This window comes from Macrotis lagotis, chromosome X, assembly GCF_037893015.1.
Source record: "Macrotis lagotis isolate mMagLag1 chromosome X, bilby.v1.9.chrom.fasta, whole genome shotgun sequence".
Taxonomy (NCBI): Eukaryota; Metazoa; Chordata; class Mammalia; order Peramelemorphia; family Peramelidae; genus Macrotis; species Macrotis lagotis.
This window is the reverse complement of record NC_133666.1, coordinates 459,118,095-459,141,526: the sequence shown is the minus strand read 5'-3', so window position 1 is coordinate 459,141,526 and position 23,432 is coordinate 459,118,095. Positions and strand designations below refer to the sequence as shown.

The 23,432-nt window shown below is 36.9% G+C and overlaps 1 protein-coding gene across 5 annotated transcripts in view; it reads left to right on the top strand.

The window, feature by feature from the left end:
* Nucleotides 1-1,450: 1,450 nt before the first annotated feature.
* Nucleotides 1,451-23,432, top strand: part of METTL4 (methyltransferase 4, N6-adenosine) — a 39,337-nt gene continuing 17,355 nt past the window's right edge. Inside the window, exons 1-8 of one of the 5 annotated variants that reach the window (XM_074208351.1) lie at nt 1,451-3,724; nt 6,157-6,208; nt 7,735-8,190; nt 9,503-9,565; nt 16,240-16,609; nt 18,549-18,618; nt 21,692-21,866; nt 22,909-23,015. In XM_074208351.1, the coding sequence (XP_074064452.1) occupies nt 7,771-8,190; nt 9,503-9,565; nt 16,240-16,609; nt 18,549-18,618; nt 21,692-21,866; nt 22,909-23,015 (1,205 nt within the window). In that variant the 5' untranslated portion in view covers nt 1,451-3,724; nt 6,157-6,208; nt 7,735-7,770. Of the gene's footprint in view, nt 8,191-9,502; nt 9,566-16,239; nt 16,610-18,548; nt 18,619-21,691; nt 21,867-22,908; nt 23,016-23,432 lie in introns of all 5 variants that reach the window. The other 4 variants (XM_074208349.1, XM_074208350.1, XM_074208348.1 and 1 more) reach the window with 4 other exon arrangements.

Here is a 23,432-nt window from a genome sequence, read left to right as displayed (position 1 = left end):
AGTAAAGAGAGTGCATCTAGGTGTTGTAGCCTGGGAGAGTAAAGAGAGTGCATCTAGGTGTTGTAGCCTGGGAGAGTAAAGAGAGTGCATCTAGGTGTTGTAGCCTGGGAGAGTAAAGAGAGTGCATCTAGGTGTTGTAGCCTGGGAGAGTAAAGAGAGTGCATCTAGGTGTTGTAGCCTGGGAGAGTAAAGAGAGTGCATCTAGGTGTTGTAGCCTGGGCGAGTAAAGAGAGTGCATCTAGGTGTTGTAGCCTGGGCGAGTAAAGAGAGTGCATCTAGGTGTTGTAGCCTGGGAGAGTAAAGAGAGTGCATCTAGGTGTTGTAGCCTGGGAGAGTAAAGAGAGTGCATCTAGGTGTTGTAGCCTGGGAGAGTAAAGAGAGTGCATCTAGGTGTTGTAGCCTGGGAGAGTAAAGAGAGTCCATCTAGGTGTTGTAGCCTGGGAGAGTAAAGAGAGTGCATCTAGGTGTTGTAGCCTGGGAGAGTAAAGAGAGTGCATCTAGGTGTTGTAGCCTGGGCGAGTAAAGAGAGTGCATCTAGGTGTTGTAGCCTGGGAGAGTAAAGAGAGTGCATCTAGGTGTTGTAGCCTGGGAGAGTAAAGAGAGTGCATCTAGGTGTTGTAGCCTGGGAGAGTAAAGAGAGTGCATCTAGGTGTTGTAGCCTGGGCGAGTAAAGAGAGTGCATCTAGGTGTTGTAGCCTGGGAGAGTAAAGAGAGTGCATCTAAGTGTTGTAGCCTGGGAGAGCAAAGAGAGTGCATCTAGGTGTTGTAGCCTGGGAGAGCAAAGAGAGTGCATCTAGGTGTTGTAGCCTGGGAGAGTAAAGAGAGTGCATCTAGGTGTTGTAGCCTGGGAGAGTAAAGAGAGTGCATCTAGGTGTTGTAGCCTGGGAGAGTAAAGAGAGTGCATCTAGGTGTTGTAGCCTGGGAGAGTAAAGAGAGTGCATCTAGGTGTTGTAGCCTGGGAGAGTAAAGAGAGTGCATCTAGGTGTTGTAGCCTGGGAGAGTAAAGAGAGTGCATCTAGGTGTTGTAGCCTGGGAGAGTAAAGAGAGTGCATCTAGGTGTTGTAGCCTGGGAGAGTAAAGAGAGTGCATCTAGGTGTTGTAGCCTGGGAGAGTAAAGAGAGTGCATCTAGGTGTTGTAGCCTGGGAGAGTAAAGAGAGTGCATCTAGGTGTTGTAGCCTGGGAGAGTAAAGAGAGTGCATCTAGGTGTTGTAGCCTGGGAGAGTAAAGAGAGTGCATCTAGGTGTTGTAGCCTGGGAGAGTAAAGAGAGTGCATCTAAGTGTTGTAGCCTGGGAGAGTAAAGAGAGTGCATCTAGGTGTTGTAGCCTGGGAGAGTAAAGAGAGTGCATCTAGGTGTTGTAGCCTGGGAGAGTAAAGAGAGTGCATCTAGGTGTTGTAGCCTGGGAGAGTAAAGAGAGTGCATCTAGGTGTTGTAGCCTGGGAGAGTAAAGAGAGTGCATCTAGGTGTTGTAGCCTGGGAGAGTAAAGAGAGTGCATCTAGGTGTTGTAGCCTGGGAGAGTAAAGAGAGTGCATCTAGGTGTTGTGTCCTGGAGAGAAAGGAGAGTGAAGCCAGTGAAGGTGTGGTAGCCAGGGAGAGAAAGGAGAGTGCAGGTAAGTACAGTAGCCTGGGAAAGGAAGGAGAGGGCAGCTAAGTATAGTAGCCTTAGGAAAGGATGGAGAGGGCAGCTAAGTATAGTAGCCTGGGAGAGAAAGGAGAATACAGCTACAGAAGGTGTGGAAGCCTGGGAAAGAAAGGAGAGTGCAGCTAGGTGTGGTAGCGTGGGAGAGAAAGGAGAGTGCTGCTAGGTGTGGTAGCCTGGGAGAGAAATGAGAGTGCAGCCAGTGAAGGTGTAGTAGCTTGGGTCAGAAAGGAGGGTGCAACTGGTCAAAGTGTGGTAACCTGGGATAGAATTGAAGACTTGAGAAATGGCATGGTGTGAATGAAGAATAAGATTTGAGATTGCAATACAGAAAAAAAGGTGGAATAATAAAAGTCTGTGATCAGATAAAGGAATTTTATAATACATGAGCATAGAAATGAAGCCTTTTTGAATTTATAGGTGATGCAAGATCACCTTTGTGTTTGACTGAGCTGAGGTGGAGTAGCAGGTCATGTGAACTGAGCAGACTGAGGCAGTGTTACCTTTTATGTTACTCCAGGAAAGATCTATATGTTGACATCCCCTAGGGTGAGATCAGTTGCCAGACACTGAGCCAGGCATTGAGGAAAGAAGGGGAGTGTCCTGGAGGTCTGTTGACAATAGTTATCCGAATTTGATTGGGAGGTAAATATGATTGAATGAACTAAAAGGATTTGATTTTACTGAGCAATGGTGGTAGAGGGAGAATCTAGAAGTGGCACTGGGGAGCAAGGAGACTTCCAATACTCCAACCTTGATCAGTGAGTCAAGGGGAATGAGAGAAAGTCCATCCAGTGTTGAAAAGCTGGTTCATCAGAAGGAGCCTGGTTTCAAGGAAAGCCAGAAGAAAGAGGAAATGGGAAAGAAAAAGAATTAGGATGAAATAAAGTTTGTTGCCTATGGAGCAAGTAATCCATAGAGAAAGGTGGTAGAAGAGGGTAGTTTTAGAGTGGTACATTGAGTTGGAGTTATATTGAGGGGAATGAGATTAAGAGATGAGATAGTGGAGGGGAGCGAATGGAGTTTGAATAACGATAAACAGGGGTTCAAAATCACTGGGATGCGGGAGTAAAACTATGGTTAGTCTGTTAATCATTGAAAAAAGATTTTAGATAGATATTCATTATTTATAGAAGTTAGACCTCAAGTGGAATCCTCTCAGGGCTTCACCAGAAAAGGTGAAGTCACTTACCCAAGTTCACAAATGTAGATATTTACAGTGGACCCCAAATGGAAGTATACTCTTGCTATACCATGCTGTAGGAGAGCTGGGTTCTAGGATTTTTTTTTTTGGCAAGGCAGTGTGGGGTTGAGTGACTTGCCCAAGGTCACACAGGTAATAAGTGTCTGAGATCAGATTTGAACTCAGGTCTGTTCTGACTCCAGGGCTGGTGCTGTATCCACTGCTGTATCCATTGCATCACTTAACTGCCCTAAACTAGATTCTACTTTTAGCCTTCCTATTAGTTAGCAATATGATCCAGAGTAAGCTATCTATCTTCCCTGGGAAGATATTTTCTTCTTATTAAAAATGAATAAGTCTAAATAGATGACTTCTTAAGAAGAATCAAATGATTTTGTTGTTGGCACTTCCCCCCCCAAAATTTAGGAAGCATCTTTAGGAAAAGAAAAGATAGTATGCTGCTTGAAGATACTAGTTCCTAAATTTGGGTCTTGAAAAAGAGCACATCTGGCAGGCATAGTTCTTAGATAGTTATATATTGAGGAAAGAAGGGGAGTGTCCTGGAGGTCTGTTGACAATAGTTATCAGAATAGTATATATATATATATATATATATATATATATATATATATATATATAGTATAGCTAGTATTCATAGTATATATAAGGGACCAGCTATCAGTCAATAAGTATTTATTTTATTTTTAAATTTGCAATTTTTCTCTCTCCTAACTCTTCCTTTTTCTCCCCCTCTCCCAAAAGAAAAACAAAACTATGCATAACAACTATGCCTAGTTGAGCAAAACAAATGGCCAAATTGGTCATATTTAGAGACAAACAAACCAAAAAACAACTCCATATCTCAGATCTGTACCTTGAGTCATCCTATTTCTTTCAAGAGGTTGGTAACGTTCTTTATCATGCCCCTCTGTAATTCTATCTGATAATTATGACAATCAAAATTCTTAAGTCTTTCAAAATTATTCCTTTTTAAATGATATTATTGTATAAATTGTGCTTTTTTCTGATCAATTTTTATATCAGTTCATATAAGATTTTCCAAATTTCTCTGAAACTGTCACCTTCATCATTTCTTATGGCACAATAGTATTTTATTGCATTCATATACCATCATTTTTTCAGCCATTCCATGATTGATTAGTGCTATCTTTGTTTCTTAAATATTTTTGTTTGTATAGGACCTTTTTGTCTATCTTTGCTCTCTTTAGTGTTATTGCTAGGTCAAAAGGTATGCACAGTTAATTTTTCTGAGCATAATTCCAAGTTTTTCAGTTTTTAGAGCTGAATCAACTCATAGGTTCACCTAGAAGTGTACCTGCCTGCTTTCTAGCATCCCCTCCATATTTGCCTTTTTGGTTCTTTCTGACAATTTAGTTGGTGCAGGGTTGTTTTATTTTGCATTTCTCTAACTATCTGTGATTTGAAGCTTTCTTTCAATGGTTGTTTATTGAAATTCTACCCCTGAGAACTGCTTGTTTAAATCCTTTAACCATTTAACAATTAGAAAATTATTCTTATTCTTTTAAATTTGAATTCTTCATTCTCTTCTAGTTTTAGTTTCATTGATTTTGTTGTGTGTAAAAACTTCAAGTTTTATGTCATCAGGGGCAGCTAGGTGGCACAGTGGATAGAGCACCAGCCCTGGAGTCAGAAGGACTTGAGTTCAAATCTGCCCTCAGACACTTAATAATTACCTAGCTGTGTGACCTTGGGCAAGTCACTTAACCCCACTGCCTTGCAAAAACCAAAAAAAAATTATGTCATCAAAATTATCCTTTTTAAAAAAGTTTTTACAAGGCAGTGGGATTAAGTTAGTTAAGTTAGTCCATAGATCTGAAAGGCAATTTCTTCCTTGTTCCTCAAATTTGATTATGATATAACCATTTTTAATCTAGGTTATTTACCATTTGGTATTTATTGAGGTTATATTGTATGAAGCTCAACAAGCCTTTTGAAAGTGCTTATAATGTGCTAGGCATTATGCTAAGTGCTGAAAATAGAAGAAGGGAAGAGGACATGTCTATTATGTACCAGGTACTTTAAAATATTATCTCATTTAATTCTTAAGACAAAAATATGAAGTAGATACAATTATTATCTTCAATTTACAGTTGAGGAACTTGAGACAAAGTGACTAACCCCAAGATTAGTTACTAAGTATCCAAGGTTGTCTTTGAACTCAGGTCTTCCTGTCTCCAGGCCCAGAGCTCAATTCACTAGCAAAAATTTCATCCTTATCCTGAAGGAGTTATTCTCATTCTGATGAGGGAGACAACATATAGATAGTACAATGTACAATCACATTTAGTAAAGGTCCATCTCAGGGTAGAAATGTTATGATCCTAAAGAATAGTTTCTCAGAGTGATAGAATCTCAGAGTTGGAAGAGACCTGGGAGGCCATCTGGACTACCCCATAACTGAGAGTCCCCACTATGACATTCTTAAAAAGTGTTCATCCCATTTTCATGGTTTGAAGACCTCTAACCAGAGATGGTCTCCTGAAGCAACTCATTCCATTTTTGGATAGCTCTACTTGCAACTTCAACCCATCATTTCTATTTCTGCCTTCTGGGATCAGTGAGAATTTGTCTAATTCCTCTTCTAGTTCATATCCTTAGACATATACTTCATATGCTTGGACAGTTATTATGGTCCATTTAGATCTTGAATCTTGGGAAAGGACCATAAAATTTGGCATTTTGGAGCTATAAAATTTGGCAGTTAAGAGATCGTTGGTAATTTTGGAGACAAGAATTTCATTTAAATAAAGAGTCCAGGATAATGAGGAGCATGAGACTAGAAAGGTGGTGGAGGGGTAAAAAATTAGGGATAGAGAGGCCTGGAAATTGGGAAGAAGGCTGCGGATTCTTTATTTTGCATTTTTTTTTGGAGAAAACTTAATGTAATGAGATATGTGATTCTTATTACAACCTATTCATGTTTGCTCATCCAATCCTATCTTCTCTTTCCTACTTAAAAAAAAATCTGTGAGAGTGTGTGTGTGTGTGTGTGTGTGTGTGTGTGTGTGTGTGTGTGTGTGTGTGTGTGATGGTCCCCTTTAACTCTTTGCAGATGCCTATGGACCCAGTCTCAAAATGTTGTTTTTAAACATAGAGATTGAGACATGTTAGTTTGCAAAGCAAACTACTTAGAATACAGACTCCAGGTTAAAAAACTCTTGTTTTGGACTGTTAATAACCATACCTTTAATAAATTTTAGAAATTTTTCAAGGAATCAAAGTTAAACTCATTTCTTTTTTGAGGGGCAAAAAAAATACTTAAATACTTTTTTTTGTTTGTTTGTTTTTTAGGTTTTTACAAGGCAAATGGGATTAAGTGGCTTGCCCAAGGCCACACAGCTAGGTAATTATTAAGTGTCGGAGACCAGATTTGAATCCAGGTACTCCTGACTCCAAGGCCGGTGCTTTATCCACTACACCACCTAGCCACCTCGATATTTAAATACTTAACAATCGTGGAAGAAAACTCTGTGCTTTTTGTCTATATAACTTTGCTAGAAACAATTTTATTTAGACTAAACATATTCTTAACATTTTTTCTTAGAGAAGAGGTCCAAAGATAGAGTTATTACATACTTCTGACATTTTGAAGTTGCAATTGGGGTGGGTTGGTCAGTGCAGATTGCTCTTTCCCTGGGTTCCTGTGTTTACTTCTATCTTTTAGGGTTAGATTTCCCAATAACTTCTCTCCCTGTCCCCATCACTCCCATCTGCTAAGGATAGCCTTTCTCTTTCCCAGATAAAAAGAATTTCAAAGAAGGGAAGTGATTAACTGGGAAAAAGAAATCTTTGTATCCCCCCCGCCCCCCAACTTCTTTTTAAGCCTTCACAATTGAATTCTACTGTACCCTTATCACATGGTCAAAGATTGTATGAGAAGAGTGAGAAGTAGCATGAACACTGTTCTTAGAGTCATGAGTCTTGACTTTGTGTTTTGGTTCAAAATATTTAGTAGATGGCCAAGTTTATTAACCTATCCAAACCTTAATTCCATAAAATTATTTAATTTTTAAAATTAACATTTGAATTCTCTCTGATCCTCCTTCCTTCCCCCACTCTTTAAGAAAGCAAGAAAAACAATACCTATTATAAAAATATATATCTTCTATTAGTCATGTCCAAAAAGAAAGAATGAAGTAAAAAAATAGTTTGTCTGTACTTTTGAGTCCATCAACTTTCTGTCTGAAGGTGAATAGCATAAGTTCTTTGGAATTGTGGTTGGTCACTGTATTGATTATGCATTTCAATCTTCTCATCTATAAAATGAGTACAGTAATACTTGTGTATGCTTCACAAGGTTATTCAAGAAAGTACTTTGTCAAGTTTAAAATACCACAATAGTGAACTCATTATTTTTGTTGGGAATAGATTTGTCTTTTGAGATCCAGGATTGGGACTGAAGTGATGGAGAGTTGGAGAAAAATGAAAGATTTTTTTTTTTTTTAGGTTTTTGCACGGCAAATGGGGTTAAGTGGCTTGCCCAAGCCAAGGCCACACAGCTAGGTAATTATTAAGTGTCTGAGACCAGACTTGAACCCAGGTACTCCTGACTCCAGGGCTCGTGCTTTATCCACTGTGCCACCTAGCTGCCCCTTATAAGGAGATTTTAAACAACTCTAGATAGAATATGACTGAAAAAACAGTGAGTTGAGAGGAAACTTTGATATCCGTGTAATAGAGTTTATAAGCAGTAACTTGATGTTTTTTTTCAAAATCTGCTACATGTAATGCAGTTTAATTTCAAATTTTCTTTTGGGTATGTAATTTTTATATGATCATATTGATTCTCTCATATGAACTGATTTTATATTTTTATTGAAATTCAGGAACATCATAATTTTGATCAGAAAAATTTTTTTTAAACTTTAGTTCCTCATTTCTAAGAGTCTTTCATAAGAAGAGACTATGTCTGTTGTGCACCAGCTGTCATCTGGATGGCTACTGGATCATCTTGCCTTCATCAATAATATTGATTACCAACTCTGCCAGCTCTGTGAACCGACTTCCTGTAACATCCCCATCTCATCTCCTCACTGTGGTTCTATTAATGTAACTTCTACATCTTCTATTGAACTTTCTGCTATATCAATGCTCTCTGAACCTGCTGAAAGAACAGGGATTGATGAAAGAGAGAAGAATAAAACATCACTTCAAAAATATAAATTTCGAGCTGAACTGTTTCATGTTGCTAAACCCTATGTAACTGCAACTACTTGTACAACATTCCAACAAGGAAATAAAAAAGAGGCTCAAAAGGATGACAATATCAAGGATGAGAAGCAAGAATGTGTTAAAGATCAAGATTCTGTTTCTGTGGTTAGGAAGGTATGAAGTCCTCTAAGAAAATGTGTTGCATTACACATTGACTAATTTACTATTCAAACAGTGCAAATAATTTCTTTTTACCCTTAGGAATAGCTAAGCAAGAGAGAATAACAGAAGCTAAGATGATAAGACTTTCAGAAAAGTTTTCATTCTTAAGGAAATAAAATCTTGAAGGCTTAGAAGTCTAACATTTTTGAGAAGTTAGGAGCAATAGCAGTAGAATATTAATGGAAATGAATTCATTGAATAACATGGAGTTCATATGTTCAATCAATCTTCAGTAACTACTTGAGACAGAAATACAGTACAGGTGCATGATAATAACTCAAGAATTAATTTGTAAATCTTTAAAGATTGAGTAAAGTTCACCTCAAAGATATCAGTATAAAGGTTATTATTGTCCTAATTTTACAAAAAAGGAAATTTAAGGCCAAAGATCATCTTGTTGTAGGTATCACTAATAGAAATCTCTCCTGACACTGAATCTAATCAGTATATTTCTTTCTATGTCATAGTCCTACTTTGTATTTTGAAGAGATTTATCTTTTTATACATTGGGAAATATTGTAGCATGAGCTGATGTAAACAGATTTTTCTTAATAATTTCTGTCAGGAACTATTTTATTAATGAGGCAAAATAGATATAATAAATAATATGAATTTATTACATATTAAATTAATATTAAATATAAACTCATTACAAAATTTCATTCATATTTACAAGGCAAAGTAGGTTAAAATAGATAACTAGCATATTTTAGTAATATAAAGTGTGATTAGTAGTTGCAATTTTATTACTAGAGATAATTTATAACTATTAGACAAAATCATGAAGCTTGAATTTTCTTGATATTCTTACTATGAAATTAAGTCTGTCTATTTCATTGGCTGAGAAAAGAAGGAAGCACAGTAAAATTAAATTATATATGCTAATTGTCAGGAAAGATTTATATTTATTATACTGCAATGCCTATTGTGCTTTGAATACTTTTGGTGCTGATACTAGTAAAAGAAATAGTCTTATTGATTGTTGTATTTTGTTAGATATAACTTCTTAATTATATTGGTGTCAGCTGGTGACACACTGGTATCTGTTGTGATTTGTGCTGCTGATTTTCATTCATTAGCTTACTGTTTTGTGAAAGCTTACTTTAATCCAAATTCTTTGCCTTTATTTAACCTAAATACAGAGTTTTACCAATATGTACTAAAATATACAATTTTAGAAAGGGAATATGGCAAAAGAAATTGCATATACATTTTACAAGTCTACATTAGCTTAATTTTTTCTTGATTTTGTTTACTTTTTTAGAAAGGCAAAAGATCTATTGCATTCAATCAAGGTGAAATAGATGCCATGGAATACCATACAAAAGTAAGTTTCAAATATTTATTGTTCATAATGACAATTTTATGCAAAATAGAATAGACCAACAAGTAGTACAGGCATTTATGTCCTGACTTGATTCTGATTTGTCAGTCAAAATTTATTTGAGTAATAACAGAATAAACTACTTTGCATCAAATGTTGCTATACATTTTAGATTGCATTAGTATTTGCTAATATTCATGAATGAAATTAAGCTACTTTAGTTGAATTACAGCTATTTTCTTTATTTTCTAAATCAGGAAAAATTTAAGGTTGACCATTTTTCAGGGATATGATATAGTGAATTCTTTCATGGGATTGAAAGTTAAACAAATGACCTCTAAAATCCCTTATACTTGAAATTTTAAGTAAAGCATTAATCTATACCTGAGGTTAACATTTTCCTTTTGACTGTATCCCCCCTCCACAGACTGACACCATTAACCAAATCAAATGAACTCTGCTATAGTTCCAATTGGGAACACATCAGTTGATTGCTGTTATTTCCTTTCTTCCGCTTTGTGTGTTATCTCCTGTTTTAGAATGTAAGCTCCTCAAGGCTGAGATGGTTTTGACTTTTTGTATTTGTGTCCCATTTCTTAGTATATTGCTCAGCTAGTTTCTTTTCACTCCTCCATTTTCTTTTTTTCTTGTTTGGTTTTTTTTTTTTGCAAGATAATAGGTTTAAGTGACTTGCCCAAAATCACACAGTAAGTGTCTGAGATTGGATTTGAACTCAGGTCCTCCTGACTCCAGGCCTGTGCTCTATCCATTGTAACACCTAGCTGCCCCATACCCCTCCTTTTTTTTTTTTTTTTTTTTTTTTAGGTTTTTGTAAGGCAAAAGGAGTTAAGTGGCTTGCCCAAGGCCACACAGCTAGGTCATTATTAAGTGTCTGAGGTTGGATTTGAACTCAAGTACTCCTGACTCCAGGACCGGTGCTCTATCCACTGCGCCACCTAGCTGCCCCAAGATAATAGATCTTTCAAGATGAAATGTACATAAGGTAATTCAAAATAGAGAACTCAGATTGGATAAGTGGTTAGAGCTAGGAAACAGTAGGAGATGTCATCAGCATAGAGGCAATAATTGTAGTTGTGAGAGTAGATAATAGAGCTATTATAGAGAAAGAATAGTAGCATACTGAGAATTTAGCCTTAGAGGATACCATGGAGTCTGGATGTCACTCTAGCTCTTAGGAGGCCAGAGAATAAAGTAGGTCAGGGCAGTCAAGAGTAGGAGGTGGTTATATTAGAGGCAGCTGATAGATACTGAGAATCTGAACAAATAGGAGATCACAGCAAAAGACAGTATGGGGAAAGTACTGAAAGACAAGTTATGAAAATATAAAAATATATAATCTTTTATGTTTTTATTTTTAAGATGATTTTAATATTTATTTATTCTTTTTGAACAAATAATTTTTTTATACATTAATAAAATATTCTTGTTTAAGAGTAAACAGAATACTCCTCCCCCACAAAATATAGACTCGCTTGAGCGATAAAGTAAAGGGGAGAGAAAAAAATTAAAATTAGAAAAAAAAGTAATAATTGTAGGTATGGCCAGGTGGCACAATAGACGGAGCACTTGCCCTGGAGCCAGGAGCACCTGAGCCCATATCCGGCCCCATACACTCAACAATCACCCAGCCATGTGACATGCAAGCCACCCCAACCCCAATGCCCTGCAAAAACCAAAAAAAAAGAAAAAAAAAGACCTAAAATGAAATAAAATAGTAATAATAGTAGGGGTGACTGTGTGGCAGACAGAGCATTGGCCTGTGAGCCAGGAGCACCCGGGTCCAAATCTGGCCTCAGACACCCAATGGTCACCCTGCTATGCGGCTCCAGGCAGGCCACCCAGCCCCATTTGCACTGCCCCCTCCCGCCCAAATAATGATAATAAAAAATGTGCTTCAGTTTTTGTTCCAACACCAATAACTTTGTCGCGGGTGGATCCCATTCTTTATGGTAAGTCCATTGTAAAAGTTACTTCCATATTTTTCCACCATTGCCATTGCTGATCACAACTCCCTCCTTTTCGTATTTCTCCACTACCATGTACTATATTTTCTCTCTCCTTTCACTCTGACTCTGCTGTAGGGTATCTGAGTGGTACAGCAGACAGATCCCTGGTCCTGGGGTCAAGAGGCCCCGAGCCCCCTACCACCCCTTAGGCCCATCATCCACCTTGCCCTATGGTCCTGGACAGGCCTTCCAATCCCAGCCCCTTGCAAGAAGTAAAAAAGAAAATGTGTTATATCTGACCACTCTCCCCCCATGGTCCATCCTCTCCTCCTTTATTCACATCCCCACCCCTTCCCCCTGTTCCCCTCTTTTCTTCTTACTCCAGATGCCTATACCCCATTGAGTATATATGCTGTTTCCTCTCCTAGCAACCTCTGACAAGAGCGAAGATTCCCTCGTTCCCCCTTGCCTTCCCCCCTTCCATATCATTGCAATAGCTCATTGTAATAAAGAAAAAACTTATTATATGAGATATCTTGGCCTATTCCCCCTCTCCTTTTTCTTTCTCCCATTACATTTCCGTTTTTTTCTATTGACTCCATTTTTACACCATATTTTATCTTCAAATTCACCTTTCTCCTGTGCTTCAACTATAAAAGCTCTCTCTACCTGCTCTATTAACTGAGAAGGTTCATATGAGTATTATCAGTGTCATTTTTCTATGCAGGAATACATGCAGTTTATCATTAAGTCCCTCATATTTTCCCCCTCTCCTTTAATCTTCATGTTTCACCTGAGTCCTGTATCTGAAGATCAAACCTTCTATTCAGCTCTGGCCATTCCAACAGGAACATTTGAAATTTCCCTGGTTCATTGAAAGTCTATCTTTTTCCCTGGAAGAGGACATTCATCTTTGCTGGGTAGTTGATTCTCAGTTGCATTCTAAGCTCTTTTGCCTTCCAGTATATTTATTCCAAGCCCTATGAACTTCTAATGTAGTTGCTGCTAAGTCCTGTGTGATCCTGACTGCAGCTCCACGATATTTGAACTGTGTCCTTCTGGCTACTTGTAATATTTTCTCTTTGACTTGGGAGTTCTGGAACTTGGCTATAATATTCCTGGGGGTTGGTATTTTGGGATCTCTTTCTTGGGGGGATCGGTGGATTCTCTCCATTTCTATTTTGCCCTCTGCTTCTAGAATATCAGGGCAATTTTCCTGTAGTAATTCTTTGAAAATGATGTCAAGGCTCTTTTCCTGATCATGACTTTCAGGTATTCCAATAATTTTTAAATTATCTTTCCCAAGTCTGTTTTCCATATCAGTTGTTTTTTCAATGAGATGTTTCACATTTTCTTCTAATTTTTCATTTTTTTTTTTTTTGGTTTTGAAGTAATGAATCCTGGTTTCTTGTAAATTCATCAATCTCCCTGAGTTCTATTCTTTGTCTGAAGGATTTGTTTTCCTCAGAGAGTTTTCTTATCTCTTTTTCCATCTGGCCCATTTTGCTTTTTAAAGCATTGTTCTCCTCAATAACTTTTTGAACTGTTTTTATCTATTTGACCTAAGCTGGTTTTTAGCATGCTATTTTCTTCAGCATTTTGTTTTTGGATTTCCTTGACTAAGCTGCTGACTTCATTTTCATGTTTTTCCTGCATCTCTCTCATTTCTTTTCCCAGTTTTTCTTTTAACTCCCTCATTTGATTTTCAAAGTCTTTTTTGATCTGTCATAGCCTGAGCCTAATTTCTGTTTTTCTTGGAGTCTTTAGATGCAGGAGATTGTGCTTCCTCATCTTCAGACTGAGTATTTTGATCTTTTTTGGGCTCATATGCAAAATATTTCTCAATTGTGTTCCTCTAATTTCTCTGCTTGCTCATTTTCCCAGCCTGGACCTGGTTTTAGGGTGCTTCCTGAGCTTTTGGGACACTCCCACAAGAGTCTCAGTGTGTGAGGCTCTGTCCTCCCTCCTGCTCTGTGAATGACCATAAGCGACCCCCCTCTGCCACAGGCCGAGGTGGGGGGGCCCTGCTGTTCTATGGGGGGGCCTAGACTGCGATCAGGATCTGAATGTGTTCAGAGCCCCAGAGTCCTGTTCCAGGGGCAGAGGACAGAGCTCTGCAGTCTCTCTCTTCACTCCCCTCCCTAGGTTCAGTGGCCTCATGCCCTGGGGGCTCCTGCTTACCGGCTCTGCCCACTTCTGTTTCTGGATCTGGGCTGCCTAAAGACCATGTTGCTTGCTGTCTGTGTGCCCTGGGGGCTGGGTTTCACATGCTCACTCTGGCAGAGGGCCCCCAGCTGTTCTCCCCACTTTGTGCCCAGGAGCACACCCCCGGGGTGTAGCTCAGGAGACTCCCCCGCTGCTCAGCGGCTCCCAGTGCCCTGGGGCTGCCTCCGGGAGGCTGAAGTTCTTTCGCTCTGGCAGGCCGCCCCTCCGACCCTGGGGAGCAGAGCCTTTCTGCTCTTTTCCAGGTTACCTTGAGTAGGAGAGCTGCCTCACTGGGTGCTTCTGTGGGTCCTGTCTCTCGAAAATTTTAGAGTCCTTAGCTTATGAGTTTTATGAGAGAGCGCCTAAGACACAATCCGCTCTTGTCGCCATCTTGGCTCTGCCCCCTACAATCATTTATTTAATCCCTAATGTGTGTCAGGCACTAGAGATACAAAGACAAAAATAAAAGAATCCTTATTCTGAAGGAATTTATATTCTCTCTGGTAAGATTATATGTCTATATATGTATTTCTCCATGCATGCATGAATAAATGCATGTATACAAATATACACATCTGTATATAGTATTCATGTGTATGTTAGTTAACTTTGGAGTTGCGGAAATTCATGAAAAAAGCACTTCGGGGCGGCTAGGTGGGACAGTGGATAGAACACTGGCCTTGGAGTCAGGAGTACCTGAGTTCAAATCCAGCCTCAGACAATAATTACTTAGCCGTGTAGCCTTGGGCAAGCCACTTAACCCCATCGCCTTGAAAAATCTAAAAAAAAAAAAAGAAAAGAAAGAAAAAAAAGAAAAAAGCACTTCTCGTATATGTTCAGAGCAAAAACCATATAAAATTTTGGGGACACATGTGGAATTAATGAAATAAAGGTATTGAGTTGAGACTGCTTGTTTGAAAGATCTGGCAGAGGAACTAAAGAAAAATAAAACTTCTTTAGTAAACCATAAGCATTTTTTTGTTTGTTTTGAAACCTACTTTGTTATATAGAAACTATTGTGGAGATCAAAAGGCAGAAATAGGTGGTGATGAAATAAAGTCAGTACATCATCCTATAAAATTTATTTTCAATATTTTACTACAAAATCTGGAAAAATGCTAAATGAATAATCAAAACAAATAATGGAGTTATAATTTCTTTGATTTTTGTACTATAGATAGTATTGCAGAGATGTCAAGTGAATTTAGATAATTGATTCTTAATATTAAATGTAAATGTTATAGTTAAAGTTATAAAATATACCAGGATTATAGAAATTTGCCATAAAAAGGAAAATGAATTTATAGTAAGGAGAAGATGCTCCCCTAGCATTGTGTTAATGAAAGGCAAGAATCATGTAGGCAGTTAATTGTATTGACAGGATATCACAGCCAAGCTCAGAATTTATCAGATAGAAACCAAGCCAAGAGAGTCTTACCTTAGTTTTTCCAAGTTCTCTCCTGGTCCTCTTTCCTTCCTCCCCCAACTTCAGTCCAATATTCTCCAGGGACAAATATGCACTAGTGGTATTTCACAGATGTTATACTCAATGGGCTGTTGGCATTTTAGATCTTTGGTTCAATGATATTTCTTCAAGATCATACCAGGAATCATCAATCACCTGGAATTATACTTATTACCTTAAATAGCAGAGTTTTACTAATCATAGTTTAGAGCTGAATTAAATTAATATTACTTTCATGTTGTTGAGAATATAAGAATTGTATTGTTTGTTATTATTTTAGTCATTTTAAGTCACTTCATATCTGACAGTGACCTCATTTGGAGTTTTCTTTTCTTTGTTTTTCCATTTGGAGTCTTGTTGGCATAGATGCTGGAGTAGTTTGCTATTTCCTTTTCCAACTTGCTCAGCGTCACAGAGTTAGTGAAAAGTGTCTGAGGTCAGATTTGAACTCAAATGAATCTTCCTGATTCTAGATCTGGCACTCTATCCACCTAGTTGTCCAGCTTCCTATGATTCTCAAATTACCCAAAGATCCTGATCAAATCCTTGTCCTCTCACTCTTTTACTTGTTCCAAGAGAGAGAGAGGTAGGAAAAAGGCTATAGGAGGCAACTTTACATTCCCATCTGTTTCCCTCTAACCCTGCCAAATCTTATTTTTTAAAATTTTTTTTCCTCTCTCTCTTTTTTTAAGGTTTTTGCAAGGCTATGGGGTTAAGTGACTTGCCCAAGGCCACACAGCTAAGTAATTATTAAGTGTCTGAGGCCTCATTTGAACTCAGGTACTCCTGCCTCCAGGGCTGGTGCTCTATCCACTGTGCCACCTAGCCACCCCCAGCTGCCAAATCTTATTACTAGTTTTATATATAAAAAAATAAGCACACAAAGTTTCCCATATCCTTCTTATTTCTGCCAGTATACAATAAATACATTGATTTTGATCTAAACATTTATAATATAAAAATATAGACTGTATTTATTAGCTGTAGAAATCACATTATTGTAAAAGTCCATTTCCTTAACATGTATCATTCCCTTTCAGGTCAGGGGGCTGATTTTGGATGGTGCCACACAATTAGTCCAAGAAGGCCTGAAAAGTGGTTTTCTTTACTTACTTTCAGAAAAACTGAACAATGATAACAAGATCACTACTGTAAGACTTGATAGCTGTGGTTTGGCTGAACTATGTGACATGGCTAAACAGTTGCCTTTGGTGAATGACAATGAATGTGATATAGTACAATTGATAGATGCAGATGTATCTGTTCCAGAACAGGATATATTTTCACGAATTACTCAAAACAGCTCAAACTTTACAAAGATGATTATTTTAATGGGACAGAAATACTTGTTGCCACCAAAAAGCAGCTTCCTCTTATCTGATCTTTCTTGTATGCAGCCACTTCTCAATTGTAAGTACATGTGTGGTTTTTTCTGAAAGGGGTAGCTTACTTTTTTGTAATAGAATACAAAAACTCACAAGCTGAATTATAAGTTTTCAAGTGGTATACTTTGCATAAGATTAAATAAAGGTCTACATTTGTGAAGAAGTGGGACCACAAATACTTTTCCCATTTGAATTTTTCCTTTAAATTTGTTCTGAAATTCTATAGATAGAAATTTGAAAGTTTTGATAGTTTCAGATGGTAGTTTCTGTACTTTGGATAAGGAAAAAAAGATTTTAATGTAGTAAATATCTCATTAAACTGGTTTTCAGAGTATAAATGATTATAAACAAATGATTTTACTAAACTTTGTTTTATAACAGAAAAATTTTCAATATTATTTGTATAACTTCTAAATTTCTTTTTGTATTTTCTTTATTCCCCCCTTTTCTTTTGTGGGAGGGAGACAACTGGGTTTGTGACTTGTCCAGAATCACACGGTTCTTTCTTTGGATACAGATGGTATTCTCCATTGCAGAGAGCCCCAAATTGTCCCTGATGGTTGCACTGATGAAATGAGTGAGTCCATCAAGGTTGATCATCACCCCCATTTTTTTTTTTTTAGGTTTTTGCTAGGCAATGGGGTTAAGTGGCTTGCCCAAGGCCACACAACTAGGTAATTATTAAGTGTCTGAGGCCAGATTTGAACTCAGGTACTCCTGACTCCAGGACTGGTGCTCTATCCACTGTACCACCTAGCTGCCCCTCTTTTTTTAAAATTTTTTTTTTCATTTTAGGTTTTTGCAAGGCAAATGGGGTTAAGTGGCTTGCCCAAGGCCACACAGCTAGGTATTTATTAAGTGTCTGAGGCCAGATTTGAACTCAGGTACTCCTGACTCCAGGGCCAGTTCTTTATCCACTATGCCACCTAACCAAACCTCTCTCTTTTTTTTTTTTTTAATAAAAATATTGCCATTTATTTTTTCCCCTCTTCTATCTTCCCCACTCCTGCTGGAAAATAAAAAACAATAATATAAATAAAATTCTTGGAACAAATACATGGACAAGCAAAAACACATTTTTATATTGACCATATCCAAAAATGTATATTGCATTTAATCCATCACCTCTCTATTAAGAAATGATTTATATTTTATCATTGGTTCTCTAGAATTATGACTAATCAGAATTCATAAGTATTTCTAATTTTTTCTTTTTTGTGAGCAATTGGGGTTGAGAAAATTTTTCATTTTTACAATATTGATGTAACTTATAAATTAATGATTAAGCAGTTATTTTGAATTTCTTGAGATGTGTCTGTATAGAGCAAAGAATCTGAATTTTAAACATCATTATTTGAAACTGTTGTGTTTAGGAGCCAGCTGGTACTGAATCTTATACATATTTATTTTTTTTTTCATTTGGCTTATTTTAGAGGTAAAATTCTTTATTATAAAACAACTAGCACTTAACCAAGTAATTAAAAGCCTTTTAAAAATGCCAGTTGGCATTCTGATGTGTACTTAATAATGTTATAGAGTCTGAGAGTTAAATTACAAAGGTAATTTACTACACATTTTAAATTGAAGTGACTATATCATAACACTCCTGCTGAAACTAATGGGCCATCCAGAAATCACAAAGAAAGCAGACACTGGTCTAATAATACACAGGGTTAGCAGCAGTCAAAAAAAAAATTTAGCAGGAAAGTATTTTTCTTCCTCCCCCCTTTTTTCAGTTTAGCAAAAAGGGAGATTACTATTACATCTCAGAGAGCATAACCATGTAAAGTAATCACTGTCTTTTTGGATAAATTGTTCTTATTGTAGTTTATTTGATTAAGTGCTATAATACCATTTTTGTTATATTTGTGTCCAATTGAATGTGTTTCAGTTTGAGAATGACTTTTGGCTATCTTGTTTATAATCCGTGATTATTTCACCTAAAGTTGTGCTTTTGCTTCCAGATGGGAAAAAATATGATGTAATTGTGATTGATCCACCATGGCAGAATAAATCTGTTAAAAGAAGCAAAAGGTATTTTATATAAATTTATTTATCAAGTTTACTATTAAGACTATTACAAATTTTTTTAAAAATGCTAGTCATTATTTACTAATAGTATGAAATAGTATGAAAAGACTAGTTTTTAAACTTTTAGTTCTTAATTATGCTTTTAGGCTTGTCATTTTTTTTGTGCTTTGAATTTGTAATTTCTTTAGAGTGTATGGATGCTCCTTTAAAGGATTCATATCAGAAACTCCTTATATCTGCTCATCATATATGACTCTTATTTATGCATTTTTTGTAATTCCTCCAAAAAAGATCTAGCCAATTTTCTGGAGTTCTTTCATTTTTTTGGTATCTCTGGGTTTTACTAATTTGTCAATCAGATTTTCCATTTTTGTTTCATTTTTATTACATAATCGGCTTACCTCCTTTTCTAGGTATAGTCATCCTCCAAAATGCCTTCTTTAACTCTTCTTGGGTCCAAGTTGTCATTAATAATGTGTTTATTCCCCAATTGCCTTTTGGACTATTTCTAATTTTAATTCTTTGGGGAATTATGGAGAGGCACCTTAGTATAATGGAAAGATCACTGTTTTTAGAGTTAGAATGGTTTGATTCCTTCTCTACTATTTTTGAATAAGTTATCGTCTCTCTCTGGGTTTCATTTATAAATTATAAAATAACCTCTAAGGTCTTTGCAAACTCTAAATATACACTGTTATGATCCTATGAGATTATGATTCACAGACAAACAGCTTAAGTAAAACAATATTAAAATTGAATTTATTTCATGGGTTGAGCAGAGAACTAGTAACTGGAAGAATCAGAAATGGTCTTGTATAGGAGATGACATGTGAACTGAACCTTTAAGGAAACTAGGGATGCAAGGGGAGAAGGTGAGGAAAGAATACAATCTAAGTATGGGGGTGAACGGATAGGAGAAAATAGTCTGTGCAAAAGGACAAAGACAAACTATAGGATTCCATGAAAAGGGAAATGTAGGTGAGTCTGCCTGGAATATAGAATAAATGATAATGGAGTAAGATATATTGTCTCAGATGGTGGGTTGGACCCAGAGTGTGAATGTTTTTAAGAGCCAAAGAGAGAAGTTGTATTTTGTATTCCTAGATGTAGCAGGTTATTTTGAAGTGATCTAGTCAGGCCTAAGTTTTAGGAATATCATTTTGGAAGCTTGGAGATCAATTAGGAACCTATTGCAATAGGTCAAGTGAGAGGTGATGAGGGCCTGAAGTAGGGTAGTGGCTTTATTAATGAAGAGAAGGGGATGAATTTGAGAGATGCTTGGGAGATAACTAGATAGTGCAGTGGATAACATTCCAGGCCTAGAGTCAGGAAGACTAATTTTTTTTGAGTTTGAATCTGGACTCAGATGTTTTTCTGAGTGACCCTGGGTAAGTCACTTAATTCTGTTTGCCTCAGTTTCTTCATCTAAAATGAACTGGAGAAGCAAAGGGCAAACCACTCCAGGATAAACTCCAGATGGAGTTAGGGAGATTTGGATTCTACTTGAAATGACTGAACAACGTAGGTATAAACACCCAGACTTAGCATCTTATTGCATAGGGATATAGACAGTACAGTGGATAGCTTGGAGTCAGGAAGACTTGTTCAAATGTGGTCTCAGACATTTACTAGTTGCATGACCCTTGGCAAATCACTTAATGCTGTTTGCCTCAGTTTCCTCATCTGTAAAATGAGCTGGAGATGTAATTGGCAAATCACTCCAGTATCTTTTCCAAGAAAATCCCAAATGGAGTTGTAAAGGGTTGGACACAATTGAAATGATCGAACAACAATTATAAGACTAGCACTGGTCTAGCCATTATGGAGTGCAAAAGAACTGTAAATTGTGAGCCTTATTTAAAAGGACTTTAACATATAGATATGGGAAAAAAGATTTACATACATACACACATACATGAAATGGTGAATAAGATAATTTAATAAAATCTTAAATTGAAATGTATAGACAATTTAAAGATAGGAAAATAATGTAGTAATGTAGATCACATTTTGTAAAGCACATACTAGACACTTAAAAATGCTTCTCTTCTCCTTTCCCTAATTTGCTCAATGTGTATACCATAAGAGATAAAAGAATTAGAATCAAGAGAGATCAATGTAGAGGATTTATTGGGGAAACCCTCATGGAGGAAAAAGTAGGACTTGAACTGAGTAGAATATGCTTAGGCATAGAAAGGGATGAGGGTATCCTAGATGGGAAAAAAAAAGGAAAATTAGTGATAGTCTGGAAAGCAGGGTTAAGATAGGATTGATTTTGCTGGAGCAGAAGTTTTATGTTGGGATGCAGAGGGATATCAGCCAGAACAGGAGCAATTTTTTTGAGGACTTTGAAAGGAAGTTGGAGGAATTGAGATTCAATGTTTTATATAACAGAGTATAACTGATAGTTCTGGGAAAAAAAAGGGCAAAACTATACAAGTGGAATGTGGGATTAATTGGAAGGAAGACCATTGAGAAGCAGAAAGACTAGCTAGTAGATAAATGCAGTAATTCAGGTGATAAAGTTTGTCCTAGTGTGGTAACAATGCAAATTGAAAGTCTAACAAAAGTTACAAAAGGAAAATTGAAAGTGAAAGATATTTCAAAGGAAAAATAGATAGAATTTTGTGACTGATTGGATTTAATGGAATGAATGAGAGTAAAAAAATGGTTCCAGTTTTTGTAGTTTGAGAGACTAAGACTGAGTGTGGATGTGACACTAGCTTGAGTAAAATTTACAAGATATTTAAAATCATAAATTAGTCATGTGAAAAGAGCAAGGACATTAGTATTCTTTAAAAGTACATTTTTATGTGTTTTAGAAAAATTATTATAGGTAGTTTAAGAAAAAGTGGAAACTGCTTACAGCAAAACTTATCTATTAAAAAGGAAAATGTATGAAAACTGTAATCTCAGTAATATGTGTCCACTGGATGTCACTGTTGATCCATACTTAGCACTTAGAAGTCTTCTTTTAAGCCTGTTTTGTGCTTCATTCAAAATTTTCCTTTATTTGCAGAAATTGTTTTTATTATACATAGGTATATTATTATATGTAGGTTTTTATTATATGTAGGTACAATTATTTATCTTCTTGGCAAATAAAGCAACTACCTGTCCCCAAACTGGCTGCTCCAAACTGTCTTGTGATCACCTGGGTCACCAATCGACAAAAGCACCTACAGTTTGTAAAGGATGAACTTTATCCCTATTGGTCTGTGCAAACACTTGCTGAATGGCACTGGGTGAAAGTAAGTCCTGAAGTTGTTTGATTATTTACTCAGGTGGCATCTTTTTACTACCATCACTAGTTGTCTTTTCACTTAATATTTTCTCATTAAAACTTAATCATTTTGCAGTCTCTGGATGATGGTAGACTGAGGGGGGGATTGTGCTAGTCTCTCTCCCCCTTCTGCTTTAGCTTTTTTTGCCAATCCTTTTTCCTTCAAGGCTTCTCTTAGTGCTAGGGAGGTTGGTGGTAGGAGTTGGAAGGAGGAAGGATGATGGTGTTAGTGAAGTTGCTGGTGGAAGGAGAATGAGAAAAGAGATGAAGAAATGACTAAATTTTTTAAAAGCTCATGCTTTTGAAACTCTCTCAATTAAAATCCTTAAGAAGGATTTAGGTATTTAGTTTTTTTTTTGTTTTTTTTTTGCAAGGCAAATGGGGTTAAGTGGCTTGCCCAAGGCCACACAGCTAGCTAATTATTAAGTGTCTGAGACCAGATTTGAACCCTGGTACTCCTGACTCCAAGGCCGGTGCTTTATCCACTGCGCCACCTAGCCACCCCAAGGTACTTAGTTTTAAAGGAAAAAGAATTCACCCAAAGAATTATCCTAATCCTTTCTAAATTCTCAAGCAAGTGAAACTGTTTCTAATTGTTCAATTATAATTGACTTATTAATTTTAGGTAAGTTAAATTATGATATATTATTTTTTCATGTGTTAAATGCATGTTTTATGAATGTTCAAACAATTTTGCCATTTTGAATTTTTTGCAGGTTTACATGTGTTTTGACTTTGCTCTTGTTGGTTATTTCTGTAATTTATTATTTGATCCTGAGTTTTTTTAATCAGAAATGAAATTATAACTGTTATTATGAGGAAAATATGGTTTACTATATGATATTTTGCTTTAAGATTCAGTTTCTAGGAACACATTGCAATAAAAAATAGAAACTATGTATGCCAGATAATGGTTCTTCAAACTAGTTTATTAGAAAATATTTATTTTTCTTTCTAGTACAGCAAACATTTGTGAATTTATTTGACTTGTTTTTGTTCCTTTATGTCAGATCACCAGGTCTGGAGAGTTTGTATTTCCATTAGATTCTTCACACAAAAAGCCTTATGAAGGTCTAGTACTGGGGAGAATTCAAAGAGAAACTGTTTTGCCATTAAGGTATGTGTTGCGGCTTTCTTCAACTTGGGGCCCTTTGTTGTGGCTTGCTTCAACTTGGGGCCCACAGTGACGACCTCCCTCCTGGAGGGGAACTGAGAGTAAGGAGTCAAGCCACCACTGCCTTATGCCTCCAGCTCAATTTTATTACTGCTTAGCTTCTACATATATACTGTTAGCTCTTCCTGGGTAGAACAAAGAAAATGAGGGAATGGGGGTGCACATGCAGTGTACGTGCTGCTTGCGTTACAGGATAAGGGGGTATGTTGGGGGGAGGTGGTAAAACACAGCTGTGTCCTGTGCCCTTGGTCTGTGGGGCAGAATGACCAGCTCCCAAGGACTCTGGTGCACCTTATCTCTCAGGGCGGCATGCCAGCTCCTGAGGCTCTCCAGGTGGCGGGGCTGTTAGAATAGCCTGTG